General features: G+C 37.7%; 1 protein-coding gene across 1 annotated transcript in view; it reads left to right on the top strand.

The window, feature by feature from the left end:
• Positions 1 to 20,232, top strand: part of CNTNAP5 (contactin associated protein family member 5) — a 264,255-nt gene that overhangs the window by 196,699 nt on the left and 47,324 nt on the right. Inside the window, exon 14 of the mRNA XM_079310955.1 lies at positions 16,247 to 16,403. Coding sequence (XP_079167081.1) covers positions 16,247 to 16,403 — 157 coding nt within the window. The remainder of the gene's footprint in view (positions 1 to 16,246; positions 16,404 to 20,232) is intronic.

The raw sequence follows: 20,232 nt of genomic DNA, 5'->3' as shown, positions 1-20,232 counted from the left end.
CACCTTACATACAAGTGATGCCTCCAGAGGGAGGTATGTTCTTTCCAAAATACCACCCTGGACAGTTCATTTTACTTCCATACAATGCTCTAGAATCTGTCTGACCATATTGTACTACAGGTTGTCATGTTTTCAGAGGATGAAATTTATGTTCCATGAAATATGCCATTGCCAAAATTAATAGGTAAATGAACAAAGTGAAACAGACCATTAGAACAATTGTAATATCACAGTTGCTGGGTTGTGGCACAAAAGCAGAAATTAATGGGTAAACATAACCATATTATAGTGACAGGAGCCATCAATGTGCACAACTGTGGTTGCACAGGGAAAGGCACTCGACCGACATGAAATATGATCTAGCAGTCAGCCCAATTGCAGGTAATCTTGCTTGGAACACCACTTCCCTTGGCTGGTTTGTTTTAGTTGATGGAAAATTATAAATATCACCTATTTCACTCCTGTTTTACTAGAATTTCAGTTTCACTTCGATAATTTTCATTGCTCTTTTTTTATATAATTCTGGACAATGATACTGAGATTTTCATCTTTGCAGAAATTTTCTGAGGCATTAACAGATTGTTCCTGAATATTCATGCAAACAGGAATTCAGCCAATGACCTTCAGAGTAAATGTTCACTCTAACACCTTGAAGTCTTTGATGCCCTTGCCTTTATTTCTGTTCTAAAGCAATGCTTTGTAATTTTAAGTGAACACTCAAACAATATCTAATCAGGATAAACAATTCATAGACTGAACTGTGTTTATATAACATGATTAAAAAGCTTTGAATAGCTAACATAATCATAACATTCTATTAATGGACAGCTTGAGAGAAGCCACAGTAACAAATGATTCAACTAAAGAAATTACAAAGCTCAAATATATGCGGGATCAGATCCATTGGATTCAGCATATTTATTCTGATTTAGGCAAGTAAGATGGTGGATTAACTCCTTAGTTTTTACATCTTTCATTAAATTCCACTTTAGTGTAAAGCAAACTAAAAAAACACAGAAACATTTTAAAAATTCAGATATTTAGAGAAGTTAACAATTTCATCTATAGCTTGTTAATGCAGTATTTACAATCAGCAGCTAAACACTTCAGCACTGATGGATTGAAAAACCCAGCACTCTTCCTACAGAGGTTGACCCTGCGGTACTGAAGTACAGAGAGGTGGAGAGGAATCTTTAAGCCTGGTTACTGGAGTGGTGCAGTATAAATTAGAATATCATCTCTGTCCCTTTGCTGGAGCAGGGAGTGGGACTGATGCAGGGCTCCTCCAGATCGCTGTGTCACTCAGGAGTTTGCTCATGCAGGAGGACTTTGTCAGTGACTGACAAATACATTCAGAGCTGCTTTATTCTACTAAAGTGGTTCAAAGTAGTTGGAGCACAGGAAGAGAGCTGGGTGCTCAACTGTTTATCTTTCTCAGAGATTTCAATCCATGCATATGCAAAAAATAATCTTTGGTCTTCACTGAGCAAGGTCCTTCAAGGGAATATGTGGCAGGGAATTGGGTCCTAATAATAATCTGTTACAGAGAAGGCTGCAATGGTTCAGAACCAGCCTGAGCTACAGCCAGCATTGCTAACTGCTTCCTCACATGGAAGACCAACCAGGGGTTTCTCTACAAAGCAAAATAAAACTGTACAAGTTTTACATATGTGTCATACATGTGATTTAGTATATACTTTATCCACACATAGAACAGTATGTGAATTTGCATAACTTCTCCCACCCGGTGCACTAGTTGTACTTGTGTTCTGACCTTACACTAGTTCTTACTGAATAGATACCCTTTGCTGCTTTCACCCATGAAAACAGAAAGCCAGCTGAGGTTTAAATGCACAACTAAATCTTGAAATTAGAGTCCTCAAAGTCTTGCTTCCATTTATCAAGAGAAATGCTGTCTTACTGTTACACCATGCTACTTAAATGTGAGATATTGCTATGATGAGTGTAACCTATGACAAAAAAAAGTGAAAACTTGAATACGCTAAATGCAGAATTAGGTGACTAGTTGAGTGATAATATATTGCCTAACCTAATGAAAAGACATTACCTTTGAATAATGGACCACATCATAGATTAAATTATCCCAAGGCAAGGTAGTAGGTGCTTCATGCAGACAAGGTCAATTACGTTATCCGGAAGAGCCTGTTTGAAGTGTATTATGAATAATTCACAGACATAGAAATTAGCTTTGAAAAAGTGTCCCAGCTATAATGTGGTGAAAGCATTCAATTTCTTTTTTAATGTATTTAAGATAACACCCAAAGGACAATTATGGCTGCTTAACTGTAAGACTACTTAAATGACAAGGAATGACAATTGTGTGGTCAAATTCACATTAATGCATTATGCAAAGGGAAGCATCTCCACCATGGAGTGATCCTGTCAGGACACAAGTAAGAGATTTCAAACCTCATATTGTATTTTTAATTGCTGAATGAAATTTGATCAAAGGCTGATTAATTTATTAATTAAGATGCAGATGCAGTTGTTGCTGTACTACCTTTGTTTACTCTTGTTGTTCAAGCCTTTTAGATCTTTGACTTTCTGATCTGGAAACGAAGGTTGAGAGTGATTAAATCACTTGGGTGATTTTGGAGAGTCTGACAAATGCAAGGGTAGAACCAGAACATCTAATTTTTCATCGTTAATCAGAAGATTTCTGCTATAAGCACTAAACTACACTGTTTCCAAGTTGGTATTGTTCCAATCTAGAACTATTTAGCATTAGAGTTAAAATGATGGCAGTAGCCATGGTAGCAGAATGCATACTCACTTGACATATGGTGACCTTAGGTGTGAATTAGAAATGCAATAAACCTCTAAGTCTAGGGAATAACATGCCCTCTCAGCATATTTTGATTCCACAGGCAAAACAATAACCTTAGCTTTCTCTCTTTGACTTTGCAATAAGTGGTAACGGCCAGGGGAAATCCCTCAGGGGCTGCAGTTTTCTAAGATGCCTGGCAAGAAGATGGCTAATTCATCAGGTACCTCAGTCTAAGTGTTGAAATGTAATAGTGACATTTCATGGCCTCTGAGTTTACCAGCTTTATTTGCTTGAAAGGGAGAGTTCAGCAGAATTTTAGAGGGTGCTGTGGAATCGTGTATCTAATGAGGCGTACAGCCTTCCCAGTCCTGTTTCCATTCACCTCAATGTCAAGAATCCCATTTAGCTCAGCAGGAGCAGGTCTGGTACCCTGGAACTTTCAAAGAATTGTTTGAATAAAGAGGGATAACAATTTGACACAGAGTCCAATTATAAATCAAGCTGTTAAAATATGTGGTGAAGTAGGAAACCAGCACAGAGAGGTAGGAAACCAGCACAGAAAGATAGGAAATGAAACTTCCATTAAAGCAAACACACTGAAAAGTGTGGGGTTTTGCATGTAGTTAGGTTTTTTTCTATTCATCATCATCCATCTTTTCTCCAAGGATCAATTCTCAGAAAAAGCTCAAGAATTTCTTTTCCTCCCATTTCACACAGTCATTGGCCTCCACCCCCATGTTTTCTGTGAGGACTTGATAAAGACTAATCTGAATCTAAGAGACTTGCAAGCTGATGTTCTTATTTGCATGCAGGAATGTCAACAGATGTTTACATAGTGGTGTTAAGTAGGACAGCTGTTTGGGAGTCATTTATGTATTCCGTTTAAAAGCAAAGCTTTATGGTTAAAATTTTTACTCACAATGTGGAAAAGAAACCTAAATTTATTTCTCCCTATGCTTGGGGTGGCTTCCTTTATACTCCTCAGTTTTCTGCATCTCTGAATTTACAGCATCATACAGATACATCTTACCTAAACCTCTGGGTAAATTCACCTTACCTTGGCCAGTTGCCTGTGAGTGGAAGAAAACACACAGCACAACATCACCATTGCTAAATGCTGTTTGACAGAGGGAAGAAAAATAGCACTGAGATTAGGGGAGGGAAGTCATCCCTTTTCTTTGCAGGAGATGGCTTATTGCTGATTGTTTCTGCAGTCTGTTTGTAATGAAGCATGCATCAGGGTAATATTTGCATTTGTTCTGTTCTTCAGATGGGAGAAAAATCCTTAAAGTGTGTTACAGCCATAAATGTGTTACTTGTATTCATTAATTTCCTGACATAAATCTGCATAGAAAAGCTTCCATTATGGAGGTGTACATATGCATGAAGCATATCTGTAGAGATAAGAGGTTGGAGGGAGGGGCTCTCATATATTTTTAAAAGCAGTTTGCCCCTTGGAGATTTATATTTTACATATGAGGCTTGCATCTGTTCTTGTTCATTGCTTCATTTCCCCTGATGCCCGTCCCCCTAGGGCTCCATATTTGAAAAGAAAGCAGGGAAATGATGTAGGCAGTTAAATGGAAGCAATTGATCCCTTCTTGCATAGTGTTTGGAGAACTGTAATGTATTCATGTATACCTGGTCCAAATCCTACATCAGTCTGAGAGAAAAACTCATCTGCATCATTTGTGTTGTTTCCAACCAAAACCTGATAGAGATGCCTGCATCCCTTCAAGCCAGCAGTTGACAGGTTTTGTAGTAAGTCATACTTGGCTAGAGGAAGGTTCACTCAACTCAGGAGCTTACTGATGGAAGGAAAGATGGTGATGGATGTAATGATCTTAGGGACTTTGATTCATGGAATTGATACAGCCCACAGAAGGGTTTGTCTCATCAGCTGGGATGAAAGGCCTGTGGTGGAGAGATGTACAGTTCTTGATTCTCACTTTGTGACACTTGTAGATAGAATATCTCCAGTGCTGGTTCTTTCTCTCACCACTAAAGACAGAAGACACATAGGCCTGTTCAGCTGTGGGAAATGGAGAAAGAGCTAGGGCTTCTCAAGGTTGCATGGTTGTCATCCTTCTGCAGCCTCTGCCCATTCCAATATTCACTGCAGTGCTAAAGTACAGCTCAGTTCTTTCTTCTGCTCTAGGAGCAGAAAACTGTCTTCAGCTGCATAATAATCTCTGTTAGTTACAGTAGAGCTACAGAGCAGAGCTGAACAGTTCATATTCTGTCCACTACAGTCTGAGCAGGAATGTAAATGCACACCCATGTTTGTTATAGCTGTGTAGAGAGATACACAGAAGCCTGAGACCAATTAAGCAGCAAAAATTAGATCTATTTGAAAGATATAAACCTGTTGCTACAGGGTGAAGAAAAAAGAGCTGCAAATTGATTAAGCAGTCCCACAGAGAAGACAGATTGTTGTCATCCTGACCTTTAAGGCTGGTCAGGATATATCAATAGAAGCATCTTCTGAGTACAGTGTTTTATGATTTTCTTTTCATTTACATTCTCTTGTTTTTGTCTTTACGTGCTGGCTTGGAGCCAGTTCATTTCATGGTCTTGCCTATACATATGTTCTGCTACAGCTGCATTTTTCCAAAGTGCCCAATTTCACAGCACTCCAGCCTTCCTTAGGATGACAAATGGTGCCCCTGCTGCTCTGGCCAACAGAACTGTAATTGCAGCCTGAGACAGGGACAGCTGAACCAACGCCATGCTGCAGTTTGGGTATATCCTTAAGTTGAAATCTGACTGCATGTGCTTATCGTAGCTGAGTTCCCAATTCCACCACTTAAGGCATTAACTGCTGACATTAATTGTAACATTGAGGAAAGCAGAATTGCTCTGCAGTTGAAAGCAGTGTCAAATCAGCAGTTATTTATTTACCATTGCTCTGTAATGTGTTGTAACACATCAGCCTATAAAGAAGTTTAATGAGTTGCAGTAATGCTTCTCAGAGATACTGGAATGCCGTTCAACAAGTTATTGGGGGTTTTTTGTTCACTTTTTATGTTTAGTTGGTTGGTTGTTTTTTTTTGTTGGTGGTTTTTTTATACTGCCTAAAAACAGACTTTCAGCAGTGCTGTGCTGGACTTTTTGATCATAGGAAGTACACTCTTTTGACAACTAACACACTTTGAGAGTGAAAAATAAGCAATCCAGTTCAGCTGGTCCCATGAGATTTCAATTCAGTAGGGATGTGACAAAAGGGTCAGAAGAGAGACTCAGAGTGGGCTTTATACACTGTCCAAGCTGCCTTGCTGTCTCATTATTGGTGTTAGGCTCAAAAATGTGCTTTTATTATTCTCTTCTGAGTGTTGGTGACATTTTGTTGTTGTTTACACTGCCTGTCTTGTAGAAGACAATGGATATATTGCATGCTCTTCTCAGGGACATTACAGCTTTTTTTTTTTTTTTTTTTGTTTCTCATCAAAAACAAACAAAACAAAAACCAACCAAACAAAAATCTGAAACCAAAGCAAAAGAATAAAAACTCCCAACCTTTGGGCTTTTTTATCTACAGCTGCATGGGGAGAGATACTGGACTTCCCTCTTGCCCAAGATGCTCATTTACCCAAGTAATATTACAGGACACTTGAGATGAAGAACTTGAGATGTGATCCCATTTTCCAAAAATGCCTTTTCAAAACAGAAACACCATCTTAATATCTGAGAGCGCTATTATCAGTTTTAAGAAAATACTCTAATTTATTTAATTAGAGATTGCAGCTTTACAGTGATTAGCAATATGTTATCATCTCTTCTAATTTATGTTCTATTAAGAGTGGGGTTTTTTTCTATTTTTACTCCAGTACAGATATTCAGCATATTTACTGATGATATTTTCTGATTTCTTTGAAATCAATCTGAGCCATGAAATTCAGTAGTTATTATCAGTCACTTACAGGAACCAAGCAGTGGTTGCATTCCTAAAAGGCACACTGTGGAAATGACATTGTCCTAATGACTTTCTGGTGGGATTCACCCTATGTAAATAGATGTTATTCTCTAACTGTCTTGTCAACTGTGCTGTTTAACCTGGGAGCTGAAGGACAAGGTGTATTCTCTTTGCTTCATGAATCAATAGTGCTAATAAAGATTCTCTATACCTGAATCTTGATTTTTTACTATCCCTAGAAGCTGCCATTGCAAGTGCAATGGGAACAAAATTAATCTGGTTTTTGTGGAGGGTTGTCAAATCTGAAGACAGTCCATTTGAGCCACTAGTGACTGTATTAGTTCAATGTGAGCAAGGGAAAAAAAAGTAATAATAAGGAACCTTTTCTCATTATTAATGCTGGTAGTTAAAACTGCATATACAGGAAACAGTTCTGTCGAGTAAGGTAATTCCATTTTTACTCAGACACTTTTCAAAATAAAGGAGTGGGGAAGAACTGTTATTAGAGTATGTAGTTTCTCCCAAAGGACCAAGCAAAGATTGCTTTCCACAGCATGTTTTTCTGTAACTCATCCAGTCTCCTATTAAATGTCCCATATGTCCCCATTTTATCTATTTTCTTTTTCTAGTTTATCCATCGTGGCCATGATCCAGCCAACTGTCCATGATTTCTAGCAAGAATTGAATTAATCCTAGTTCAACTCAACTTTACTCCAGCTGCCTTGTGCTCATAAAAGTGAACCTGCTCTGAATTGTACCCTGACTTTCAGACTACTGTTTCGGCAGGCTGTAGGCTGGGGATTTTGGGGTTTTCTTGGTGAAAGGCTTGGGCTGGCAGGCAGGTGAGAGTACCTGAGCCTGGGAGATGTGCAGAGCTGGGACTCCACTGCTGCACTATGTGGAGTGCACAAGGTGCAAAGTGCTGCAGTTAAGGTCTCTACACTTCATCCTGCCCAGTCCCAAGGGTTTGAGCTGGATAATTCAATAATGGATAATTCAAGAGTAAATTAATGAAATTTATAACTGATTTTTTTTTTTTTTTACCCATATTAAAAATAGGTCCTTCAGGCCTGTCTATCACTTGCTGCATACTTGCACATAGGCTTTTGCCTGACTCAGTAACAGCCAGAGTTTTTCTAAGGAATTCTTATATCCTGAATCTGTTTCAGGGCAGTTAGAAGCAGGAGGCTGGACTAAACTGTCTCCAGAGATTCTCTCCAGCCTCAGCTGTTCTGTCTTCTGTGAACAGCTTGATGCTCAGTGAGTGCAAATCAGCACAGCTACCTTGGTTTCACTGGAGCTGGATGTTCTATACTGGTTGCTGGATCTGTGCGTCATTATTCCTGGAAAATAATATAAAATAATGAAGTACAAAGTGTTTCTTCCTGGAAGTCTTTCCTGGAATGGTTGCTTATAGTATAGTTTTACTGTTTTGTAAAAGTTTTCTCATTTCAGCATTTCCATGAAAAATAGTTGAATAACAAGTTTTATTGTGACGAAATTAATTGTTTACAGTTTGATGCACCATTCATAGTCATTGATGCTTCAATTATTCCCCTCTGTCCTCTGCAATCTTATTTCTAGCCTCTGAAAGTGCTTTCATCTATGAAAACTTAAATAGCATTTAAGAACAAAAACTGCTGTGATAAACTACTACTCTCACCTTGCAGTATTTTATAAGCTGCATTAGTTCAGTGCTCTCTCTTTTCCCTGTGGCCCTTTCACATCCATTATAAAATGCTTTAAAAAGAAAGCTCTGAAGAGCATATGGTGTGTCTAAACTTATAAACTCACTTATCTCTTCTATGCTTTCCTCCATTCCATATGAGTACCTCAACCAGTTAACTCATAAGGTAATGTGGATAAGATTTCAGTAGGACACAGAGAGAGTGGGCTGTGTTACTGTCTGACTATAGGGGGGCTGCAAATGTCACTCTTGTTGTCTTCCTCAGGCCCTAGAGAACCACTGGGGAGTGTTGCAGGTGTGCTGCAGGTGCAGAAAACCCCAAAATCACACATGATCATTGACTGTCCCATAGCACTTTCACAAGAATAGGAATTAAGTAATCTGGTTTAGATTCTCTTTATTAATATGTTAATTCAGCACTCACTACTATTTATCATCACTAATCATTTTTATGCTTCTGCAGAAGAACTGATTAAGAATGAAAGTCCATTTACTGGGAGCTGTATTGAGCACCTCAGAGGTGGCACTCCAGTGGAAATGGGTGAGAGGATACAGGCAATGAGGATGAACATGGAAGAGCTGGTTGAGCAGTGTGAGGGAAAGGAATGATGGGTTCATTTATTTCCATTATTCCTACTGGCTATACCTGTGACATAGGGGAAAAAATCCAGACATCTGCTGAGCAGGAGCTGCTCCTCTGGCTCAGGCAGGGTTGCATTGGAGCCCACTGTGGCTTATCCATAGTCATTATTCACTTGCAATTGAATCCAGATCATTGATGGGTTTCTGGTCCCAGTACAGAATAAGGATGTGGCAGGACATGCATCAATGTCATAGGCTTATCTGTTATGGCAGTGTCAGGCTTGTTTATCTGAATTTACCTGTAGGATTTAGACTAAACAGAGAAAATGGGAAAAGAAAAGGGGAATGAGGAAAAAGGAGTTGGAAGCAAGAGAGACAGTTTTGAAGTGAAGGTGAGTTGGAAAGCAGAAAATAAAGGAAAGGAGATAATTTTTTTGTTCCAGCAGGGTAGGATATCCACTTCATCTTCAGCAAAACTGCTGAGGAGTCAAAGCTGCCATTTCCTGTTTTGTCATTTGTCCCTAAAAGCTGTAATCTTCTTTGGGTAGTTTGTTTATTGTTGCTTGTCCTTCTCAACCTGTATGCCAACTCAGGTTCTGTTGTTGGCTGGAGTCCCACTTGCATCTTTCAGGAAACTTGTCACTTGGCCAGAAATTTATTGAGAAAAAACCCAGCCTTGGTTGGCAGAGGAGAATGAAAATATTATAATATTTTTAGCCTTCTTAAGCCTTCAGCTGGGACATTCACGAAGCACAAAATTTTAGTTTGGATGAAGATTAAATGTTCTTCAGCATATAAAAATGTTTGGGTTTGAAATCCTTATGCTCATTCTCAAGTCTGTCTCTCAAAGGCTTAATGATGATTTTGCTTTTGCTGAGGCACTCCAAGTGTACAGTGGCATTAACTCTGTCAGTGCAGCTCAGCAGTTCGGCTCATTAGGCTCTTGTTGAATGTATAAAAAAAGCAAAGGTCCATATTTATTTACCTTCTTTCTGCCCATTCTCATCTATGAGACTGTTTTAACAACTCCAGAAGAGCAGAACACACTATGATAACAGCTGCTGGAGAGGAAGTGCAGTTTCTCTGCTTAAGAGAAGCAGACAAATGCTACTATGTGGGTTTTTTTTTTCTTTGATTTTTTTTTTAAACAATTATTTCAGCTTGTGTCTCTGTGAAAACAGTGCACCTTGGCAGCAAAGTTGTATAATAATAAGAAAGAAAACATCAGCAAAGTACTGCCTTTCGCTCCCTTTTCCTAACCACACTTAACAAAATAATTTTAGAATGAGGAGCAAACTTTGAACTTGCCCATTGGGTAGTTCCACTGGCATTAGCAGGACTATTTCACTTTGGTTTAGCTGATTTGAATGATGACAGAACCTGACCAGAAATTTTTATCAAATTCAGTGAGATTCTTAGTAATGTTGGCTGGCACAATACAAAAAGTGACAGTCTTGGTGCAGTGTTTGACCACGTGTGATTTCCAACACAAACATGTTTGTCACCTCTGAAAATTAGGGCAGTGATTTGTGGATTATAGTTTTAAGAGAGAAAAAGGACTATGAAACTGGTACTATTGCATGGGGAAGGTTTTAAATAAGGGAAGTATTAGATAGTCATTATGGCTATGACAGGTGTGTGTCCCCATGGTACAAAATCAACTGGGTGACTTGGTGGCTCACTGAGTAAATGATCCTCATAGGAACCTTGTCACTGGGGATTCTCATTTCTTCCTGGTCCATTTCACATATTTTTCCCCAAGGTAACCTGATCTTGACTCTAAAGCAGGGTTGTCAGTGAGGGGGCAGAGATCCTGACATCTCTGGGGGTGGGTGTTGCTCCCACATGGCTGGGGCAGAGCCACGAGAGCCTCAACAAGGGCTGTAAACCAAAGAGCAGCATTTTCACTGTTCAATCTCAGCATCCCTTCAAAGAATGGGCAGCACATTGTGCTTAGTGCAGCCTGAATTCACCCTGCTTTAGTTATCAGTTTATTTTCCCAGTGGTGGGAGTTATTGTTTTAACCAATACATATTCTCAGTCATTAATGCCACAAACTTTGTCACTGAATAAACTGATTCTAAGAAGGTATTAATTATGTGTTTTAAACTAAGTATGGACTATTTCTCCAATTTGTCCCTTTTGTTTTTGTTCAGAATTATTTTAAATACTTCTGATTTGATTTAAAAAAACACTATTTTTTTCCCTGTTGAAAGGCCAAACGAGGAGAATTTGGTTTTATGTCAATTGAATATTAAAAATTCCAATATAAAAGGCTGTAGAAATGTTATGATGGAAAAAAAAAATATCTGGGCAAGCAAGAGTCAGTTTTCCCTTCTCACTGCTTTCTCCATTTATTCAAGAGCCTTTGAAAAATTATTATCTGAGATGATCATTTATACTTTGACCTGGCCTCTGAATTCAGCTACTCAGGTTAAAATTTCCTCATAGGTGTGTGTATATATACATAAATAAGTATGAAAAAAATCTGTTAACTGCTTGTTTCACATATTGTTCAGTGTATCAGGTGAGCCATTTGCAGGATTTGATATCGCTGAGGTGGTTACTGCAAACAGATATGTTATGGTTTTGAGTGAGGTTTCAAATAATTGGCCTTGAATTCTCTGTGCAATTCTACAATCAGTATTTTCCTAATTTTCACTACCTCTTGATATGTGAATCTTTCCTTTTAAGAGAAAACAGCATAGATGTAAATTAATTTACATTTCTATCAGTAAAATTTATAGATGTAAGATTTTACAAATTCAGTTCTACTTAACTTGATTTGAATTTGGAGGAAAAAATAAACATAAAGATTGCCAAGACTATGCTGTTTGAATACAATATGCTTTCAGTGTTTTAAAACACAAATGCAAATAAATGGGCCTGAAGTGGTGGTGAAAAAGACCTTTAACTGATCTGTTTCAATAACTTGGGTACCCCAGAAACCTTGACTGTCTTAGGGGTAAGTGCTGTGTCAGACTTTAGATTTATATAGCACAGGAATTTAACACAGGATCCAATTTATCTTGCTATGTTTCCATAATTAGATTTTTTTGTTTGTTGCCATAGCAAGAACAAACTGGCAAATCACGCAGACAAATCTTGACAAATATTTTAAAAATAATACTTGTAAAAATGCATGGCTTTGTTTGAACTCACACTATATAAACATAAAAATCAGTACTAAGACTCTGCCTGTGTAAAGGCAAACTGAGTGCACAGAAGTTGCTTGAAATTTATACACACAGTGATATGTGTATAAATGCTGTTGGAATATGCTGCTTCTGCCACTCCTTTAGTTTCTGAGTGCCTATGCAAATATTTTTTGAAAAAATGCCTTTTAAAACATGACCAAAGTTAAACCTATGAAAACAACTTGGATTGCTACAAAATGTCAGTGCCTCCTAATACAGAAAATGAGACAACTGTCAGTGTGAGGGAGGTTTCAGAGTTTCTTTTAAGCTGGTAGAAGGACACCAAATACATATTCAGCCATTCTTGTCCCTAGAAGAGACAGACATGCAGTGCAGATGAATTTGATCTCAATCTGCATCTCCTGAGGATCACTGGGAACCAGTTCCACGTGTGTTACACCCCAGTGCTGGTGAAGAGCAGGGTCAGTGCCCTTTGCTGCTGCTGAGGCAGGTTCCATACAGGGAGCTGCCAGTGCACAGCTGGGTTAAAAGCACTGCTGGGGCAGATATGGGAAATCTGCTGGAGAACTGACAGTGGAGAGGAGCCTGACTCTCCCTGCCTCACACAGGCTCAGTTCTTGTCCATGTTGTGTGTCAGGGTTTCCAGTCTTGGCTCTTTGGGTGCACACACCCAGCTGTTGAATAGAGAATCCACAGAAGATGATACCCTTTATTCTTTCCTTTCAGAAGATCTGTGCCAGCTGTACCTTCTACAGTCTGTGCCTGACAGCATAAAGGAGTACTTGGTTTGATAAAAAAATTGAGTCTGTCTTCTCAGTTCTTTAATATTTTATAATTAATTATATCTTATTATCATTACATTATTCATATCATTATATTATGCTTACGTTATATTTATTATAATACTATATGAAATTATGGTAAAAACCAGTGGTGTAAATATCACAGCTGTTTCCAGAGGCTTCCAGACAATGACAATACTCTCATCCTGTCCTCCGCACAAAATGCAACCAAAAAATTGCCTTTTTTGAAGATTTTGTTATCAAAATTGAAACTTTCCTACAGCAGCTTAAGCAGTGAAGAAGGAAATCACTAGAAAGAAACTGGTCACTGTTCTACCATTGGTAAATTCATTCATTGGGACTTGTTTATTTTGCTTGGTTGGGATATTTTTTCACACATTCTCCTTCAAAACCATAGAATGGAGTTCAAACACAACATTAAAAAAATTCTTAAAGAGGATATTTTTCCATTATAAATATAAAAAATGTGTGGAAAATAATATTTTTAACTGTGCAATAGGCTTTTGACAACTTTTTTTACTAAATAATTCATTGCTAGGAACAGTGTAAGCACATAATGAAGAATTAGCACTTTTTATTAATGAACTTTTTAGCTTAGAAATATTAAAGTGGAACTGTACTGACTTATGTTACCATAAGGTGATGGGGTAATTTTAAATCCTTTCTTAATACCATTGATTTGGTCTGTGGCTTCACCACAGAAGGGAATTTAATTAATTTTGAGGTGGTGGAGAATTGATAATGCTTTGAAAAATTTGTAGCACCATGATAACAGAAGTGAAGATTCTGCAACAAATCTACAGACTTAGAAGAAATAATTTTAATCAACACAAACTTACAAAATTCAATATCAGAGCAAGACATCCTCCAGCTCTGCCAAGGTATAATGGTGTAAACTTTATGGAAATAACTCAGATTGATTGGCATTTTTTGTGAAGTACTGCTTTACTTCAACGTTACAAGTATAAGACATACAATATAAGTTTCAGAATTCCTAAACTCTGCAGGTGTTGATGAAGTACCATAGATTTGGAAGAGCTTTTCTGAAAAGCTCTGATTTCTCATCTGTTGAAGACTAAGCATGTGGAAAAGAATTTTGAAGAATCAGGGCATAATTTTCCTTAATACTACAATTGATTTCTAGGGGACTAGTTAGTGAAAAAAATCAACTTGTCTTGGGTAAAGGTGGCAGAACTCTGCCTAATAAATAGAATTTTGGAAAAGACACTGTTTTTTTATAGCCTCTTCCCTTGACAATCTGATATTGTTCCTTGTAATGTTGTCTGCTGTAGTTTTTAGCTCTGTATTTTAGTTGTAAATGATTCAAACTGTGGTGCTTCTACCACTTCCCCAGTCTATACCATAAATCTGAATGTGCATGTGTTTGCTTGGTATTGCTCAATAAAACAAATAACAACAGATCTGAAAAAGACGTCAGAAAATTACTTATTCTTAATAAATGCAAAGGATTGCTTATTTCACTGTTATGTTTAAGTATATAATGACTTCCACCAAAGGAAACTGACACAGATTGTATTTGATTAATGAACACCATTATTTGCTGTTGGCCTGGAGAATTTATCTTTATCTAAATATTTTTTTTCCAGAATGGGCACTTTTAAAATTAGATTAAGCACTTCTGTATAATATCTATTTCTACTCCTAGACAAATCACCCTTTTATTCAATTAACATTACTATTCCAAGCTTTACTGAGTAATTTCCCAATAATATAGTATAGAACTGTTTCTCTGGCTGCAGCAATCAACTTCTGCAAGAAAATCAGCTGAATAGAAAAGAAAGTATAAATGTGTTGACAATAATATGAGGCCTAAAATGACTGTGTACATTTTTGTAAGATGAATCCTTAGATGTACTTGGATTGTGTTTTTCTAATGAGTACCTCTGGGTATTGGTCAAATTCGTCATGTCTTAAATGTTGGTATCATGAGAGTGCAGTTGCTCTTCCTATTTTTATTTTCCTTTTTTCATGAATTTACAGTTCAGCAGTCTAAGCTTAGAAGAAAAATAAACATGAATTAATTTTGCCAAGCAATTCTAAAACTCATTTTAATTAGTGCCTTACATTCTACAGTTAACCTTGATTGCATTTCATAATTTAGATTTTCTTGCCTGTATAATGAGAAATACTCCCTACTAATAATGTTAGTAAAGCAGAAGAATAAATTGATGCATCTTTCTTCATTAGCCATACAGTTTATTTTTCCAAGCTCCTTTGATCAAAAAGTCTTGATATGTCAGTTTTGTTAAATTTTGCCATCTACCTCTATGTATAACTGATTACATTTCTTGATTTAAGGATTAAGGAGCCAATGAAAAAGTTACCTGAGCTGGAAGACAAAGTCAGTCTTAGAAAATGTTCATCTGTGAATTTCATTACATCAGATTCTGCTTACTCTATCTGACTGTTAATACTTAATGCTTGATGCATAACAGATTCTGAAATGTGAACAAAAAAATGTTTTGGTTTATATAAATATATAGATCTTAAAACTCCTGGAGAGAGAAAATAGCTTCATGGAGATAAATTAATTCCCAAGTAGGGAAATATTTTTTCCCACTTATGTCCTACCTGTTGGAATATCTTATCGAGCTGTACATTTGCAAATTCCACCCATGGAGAATACATTAAAATTCTTAATCGTGCTCCCTGAGAAACCGATAGAAATTTTAATCTTAGAGAGCAACTATGTTAAGTTCATAGTAGAAGACCAGTTAGTGTGTTATTTCTATAGATTTTTGGTTTTTATATCTGACTCTTAAGGTAAGAAATCCAGATCAAGGGCTAGGGGCTCCTGCAAAACCAGTTGACACTGGAAGAGGCCGTGTCCAATGCTGTGTGGTACAGTACAATGTGTGCAGTGTGAGTTGTGGCAGGAGAACTGTTTTCAGTCTTCCTCAGTGATCAGATCTACCCCCCAGGGTCACACAAAAACCACTGGACACAGCTGGTGCAGACAGTGGTGTTGGCTTCACCATTGCAAAGTCTTTGCAGCTGAAATGTGTCAAGGTTCCTGTGTGTGAGTGGCGCATGAGCCCTAAGGTGAAACAGCTGTGTCTCAAACCAAACAGGATTACAGCAGAACTGTTGCTTTCTCAACATGTATTCCACAAAGTGGGACTTGGGGCAAAGTTTGTGGTTTGTTACTTTGCAGTTTGCATCTTTTCTTTGAGTATTGTCTAACATGTCCACCTCCATTCTCTTTTGCACTTTCGGGAGAATCCAGTTTGCTTATCAAGTTCTCTTTCTCTCTCTTTCTTCTCTTTTTCCCCCCTCTTTTTCCCTTTCATCCAGATGGAATACCATTTGCTTGGTGGGTTGGCCGTGCCAATGAAAAGCATCTTTACTGGGGAGGATCTCTTCCGGGCATTCAACAGTGTGCATGTGGATTGGAAGAAAGTTGTCTGGATATGAGATATTTTTGCAACTGTGACGCAGATAGAGAAGAATGGTAATAATTTTAACGTGTATAGCAGTGTCTGTGTGAAGAGATGTGGATAGGAAGTAAGGCAAGAAGGCTTAAGTCTTTCCTGCTTTGCAGTTCAGGAAGTTTGAATGGCTTCAGTGTAATCTGATAAGAATGAAAATGGAACTAGAGTTTGGATTTCTGATTTCACCTCAAATTTCTTTTTTGAACCAAAGACATCTGGCTGAAGCAGGTTGCTGGGATGGGTGGTCTTCAAAAACATCTTTTTTGCTGAATGCTAAATCCAGTAATTTTATTTCCTTTAAAGTTTAGATTCAGCTGGAGCATTGCATGAATAAAGTCTCTATGAGCTTGTTTCATAGGTGCACATTGGAGCAGAAAATTGAGGCCTAGACAGCAAAATTCAGATACAACTAAACAAGAAGTATGTACTACTAAACCCTCTCATATTTTTCTTATGGAACAGTATAATGTGCCTTAACTTTCTTTTATGTTGGTCTCAAGCTTTTTAACGTCAATAGGAAGAGTTGTTTGGCTTCTGTAGATTTTGGTTTAGTCCCCATCAGAAGCTTGAGTCACAGCATGAAAATTCAAAGCTTTCCTTGGGTTCTGACCTTTGCTGTGCTCTGATGCTGCATGAATTTGGGAAGGCCACTTCACAATCTTCTGTCATTCTCTGCACTTTCAGAGACACTTCAACCACCAAGAGCTAATTGGTGAACTTTCCAAATGCATTTGAGGGGATTGAAATGCCAGATGAGTGTGGTTGGAAGCACAGTTTGAAACACTAAACGTAACATGAAAATTCTACTCACTCAGACTCCCTTCTGGATCACTCACTGATAGGATCTGCTGTCCACTATCTGAAAAAAAAAAAAAAAAAAAAAAAAAAAAAAAAAAAAGATATTTTAACCTTGAGTAGTTCAGAAATTGTGAAGAATGGAAGTAGACAAGAAATGTCTTGCTGTCACAGGCTGCTGTGTTTGAAACACTGTCTGAATTAGCCCTGTGAAACCTTCACTTAAAATGGGTAGAAAGGAATGGTGAAGGGTCTTAAAACATAAAAAAATAAAAATCAGAAATTACTTGTCACTGTAAGTGTTAGGCATTTTTGTTTGCTTGATTTCTAGACAGTGTGATTATTTGCTTAGACCCTTTGTATCCCTGGGGTCACTATCACTTTCAAAATTTATAGTTGTAAGGGGATTTCTTCAGGAAGATGTTTATGTAAATATTAGCTAATGAATGTGATTTGTATTGAATAGCCTGGCTGTGCATGTTAATCTGTCTCTAATGTTTGGTTATCAGATGCTCTTTTGATGAAGTTTGCACATGAGCATCACGAATACCTGTTTTTACTGGTGCTTGGCTTTTTTTCATAATCCACATTCCATCTTCCATTTCTCAAGCAGAGCAGGGTGTTATGCTGGCACACTGGGGTTGCAGTCTTAGACTGCAGGGCATTGCACCATTAGAGCATACAAACCAATGCAAGGTGAAGACTAAATGCAGTTTTATAATATTTCAGCTGAGTGTCCTCAGGAAATGAAACCTAAATAAGTGTGAGTGTTTATCTCCATTTCCCCCCCACACCCCCCAATGATTTTGAACAAGCAGACACATTTGAAACATCTTAGACAGAGAAGGATAAATCTCAAAAGTATTACAAATTACACATTCTATAAAAATTTACACCAGGTTGAGGGGGAAACGCCAATTAAAATCCACAAGAAAGAAGTTAAGGAAGCGTACACCTTTATTAGATTTTGGAAAACCCTTGTGGGAGAAAGATGTTGGAAATCATGCATTGTTACCTTGGCAGCTCAGAGAGCTACTTGTTTCTCTTAATATCATGATAATAACAGAATATGCTTACAAGTTACCTCCACAAAACTACCTCTTGTTTGTTGGCTTGGAGATTCAGTTGCTTAGGTTTTTAATCCATGAGAAAATTTTACTTTGGTAGTATTCTAAACTGGAGGTTGGCTTTATGAAAGCTGCAAAACCCCTGACCTTTAGGTAGAGTTTCTAAACATAAGAAATTTCATGCCTCTTGAAGACTGCTTTTGTGTTTCCCTGCTAGAACACTGACCCCCTGATATATAACGAGCAGTCGAATCTGAAACCTGCTGAGATCTGAACTGTGACTTTAACCTGCTATACATTATAGTGCAAAGAGCAAGACAGCAGTAGATGCATTTATTTGCCTCAGCATGAAATAAAATGGGTGCTGCAGAGTGGAAAACCAGAAAATCATTTTAGCTCCTTTTAGATAAATCATGCTGCTCTAAGGTAGGAACTCTCCAGAATAGCTGAAGCATCCTCCTGGAGAGAACAGTCCTAGGATTTTGCTTTGATTTGTTTTCCCTAGACTAAATCTTGAGTGCAGGAGAAGCTACTAATTTCTCAGAGCAGCAAAAGAAATGATAAACAATGGAAAGCAGACCTGACAAAGTCCTGCGCCAGGTGTTTGGCAGCACACAATATGCACTTCTAGGCATGCTGACTTTCAAATGATATCTGGGCAGACACCTGAGCCAGCTGCTATTTTTGGGCTCTTACTTGACATCAAGTTTGCCCCCCAGCCAGATGAACAGGGATTTATAATTAAGCACTCTAGATGGGGAAGGCTATTGCATTTTTCACCTTTGTTTTTATTAAACCATTGTACTGATAGGTATCTTTTTCCATATGGCTCTTCATGCTTCCAGACTCCACAGTATGATGACAGTGAAATCTGTCACTTCAGATTAGTAAAGCATCTTCATGGTATTTTATGCAGAATGGAAGATCCCTGATGAGGAAACCAAGGCACCTGCAACTGCACCCTTTTTGTTGACCCAAACAAGGGATCTGAAAAGGTGTAAGACATGCCTTGGCTGTGTGCTGCCAAAAAAAAAAAAAAAAAAAAAAAAAAAGAAAGAAAGAAAGAAAGAAGAGAAAGATATCTGACTGCTGAAAGCTGTTGCTGGTGGGTGGGAACATTCATAAAAATCCAGTGGCTTCAAGCTGAAGCTCAACCTAGTTCAGAAAATCTTTCTTTCTTTTCTTTCTTTCTTTCTTTCTTTCTTTCTTTCTTTCTTTCTTTCTTTCTTTCTTTCTTTCTTTCTTTCTTTCTTTCTTTCTTTCTTTCTTTCTTTCTTTCTTTCTTTCTTTCTTTCTTTCTTTCTTTCTTTCTTTCTTTCTTGCTTTCTTTCTTTCTTTCTTTCTTTCTTTCTTTCTTTCTTTCTTTCTTTATTTCTTTCTTTCTTTCTTTCTTCTTTCTTTTTTTTCTTTTCTTTTCTTTATAATTCTTTTCCTTCTTTTCATTTCTTTTCTTTCTTTCCTTTTTTTCTTTCTGTCTCTGTTTCTCTGTTCATCTCTCTGTTGCTGTCTTTCTCTTCCCTCACATTGACAATAGTTAAACGCTGGGACAAGTTATAGATGAGACATATAAGTGATTGTCTTTCAAAATATATAACTTGTTTCAAACAAAAATGCATTCTTGATTTGGGAAATGTGTTCAACTGCCCTAAAGAATAAAACCTTACTGAAATACTGACAGGATAGTTATCACGAGATCTTTTGCATCTTCAAATACTTCTCCCAGGTTGTCTTTCATCTCAAGCAAAATTCTCTTGCCTTGGCAATTAAGGTCTTGCTGTTCAGCAAACCTTGCATTTAAATGGGTGGAAGCTCTTTCATGCTGAGTTGAGGCTCACGACTGTCCTGAAGTCCTTCTGCTACTTTGGTCTCTCTATCTGGAATCCATTTTCCTTTCCAACTGCAAACCCTTGACCAAAGTCAGTCATCAAACCAAACCATGCTGATGGTAATCACCTGGAAACCCTGTGAATTTGGAGAAGTTTCCAGC

The sequence above is a fragment of the Erithacus rubecula genome, assembly GCF_903797595.1.
Source record: "Erithacus rubecula genome assembly, chromosome: 8".
NCBI lineage: Eukaryota > Metazoa > Chordata > Aves > Passeriformes > Muscicapidae > Erithacus > Erithacus rubecula.
Note: the sequence above shows the minus strand (reverse complement) of the source record. Positions and strands in the feature narration are given on the sequence as shown.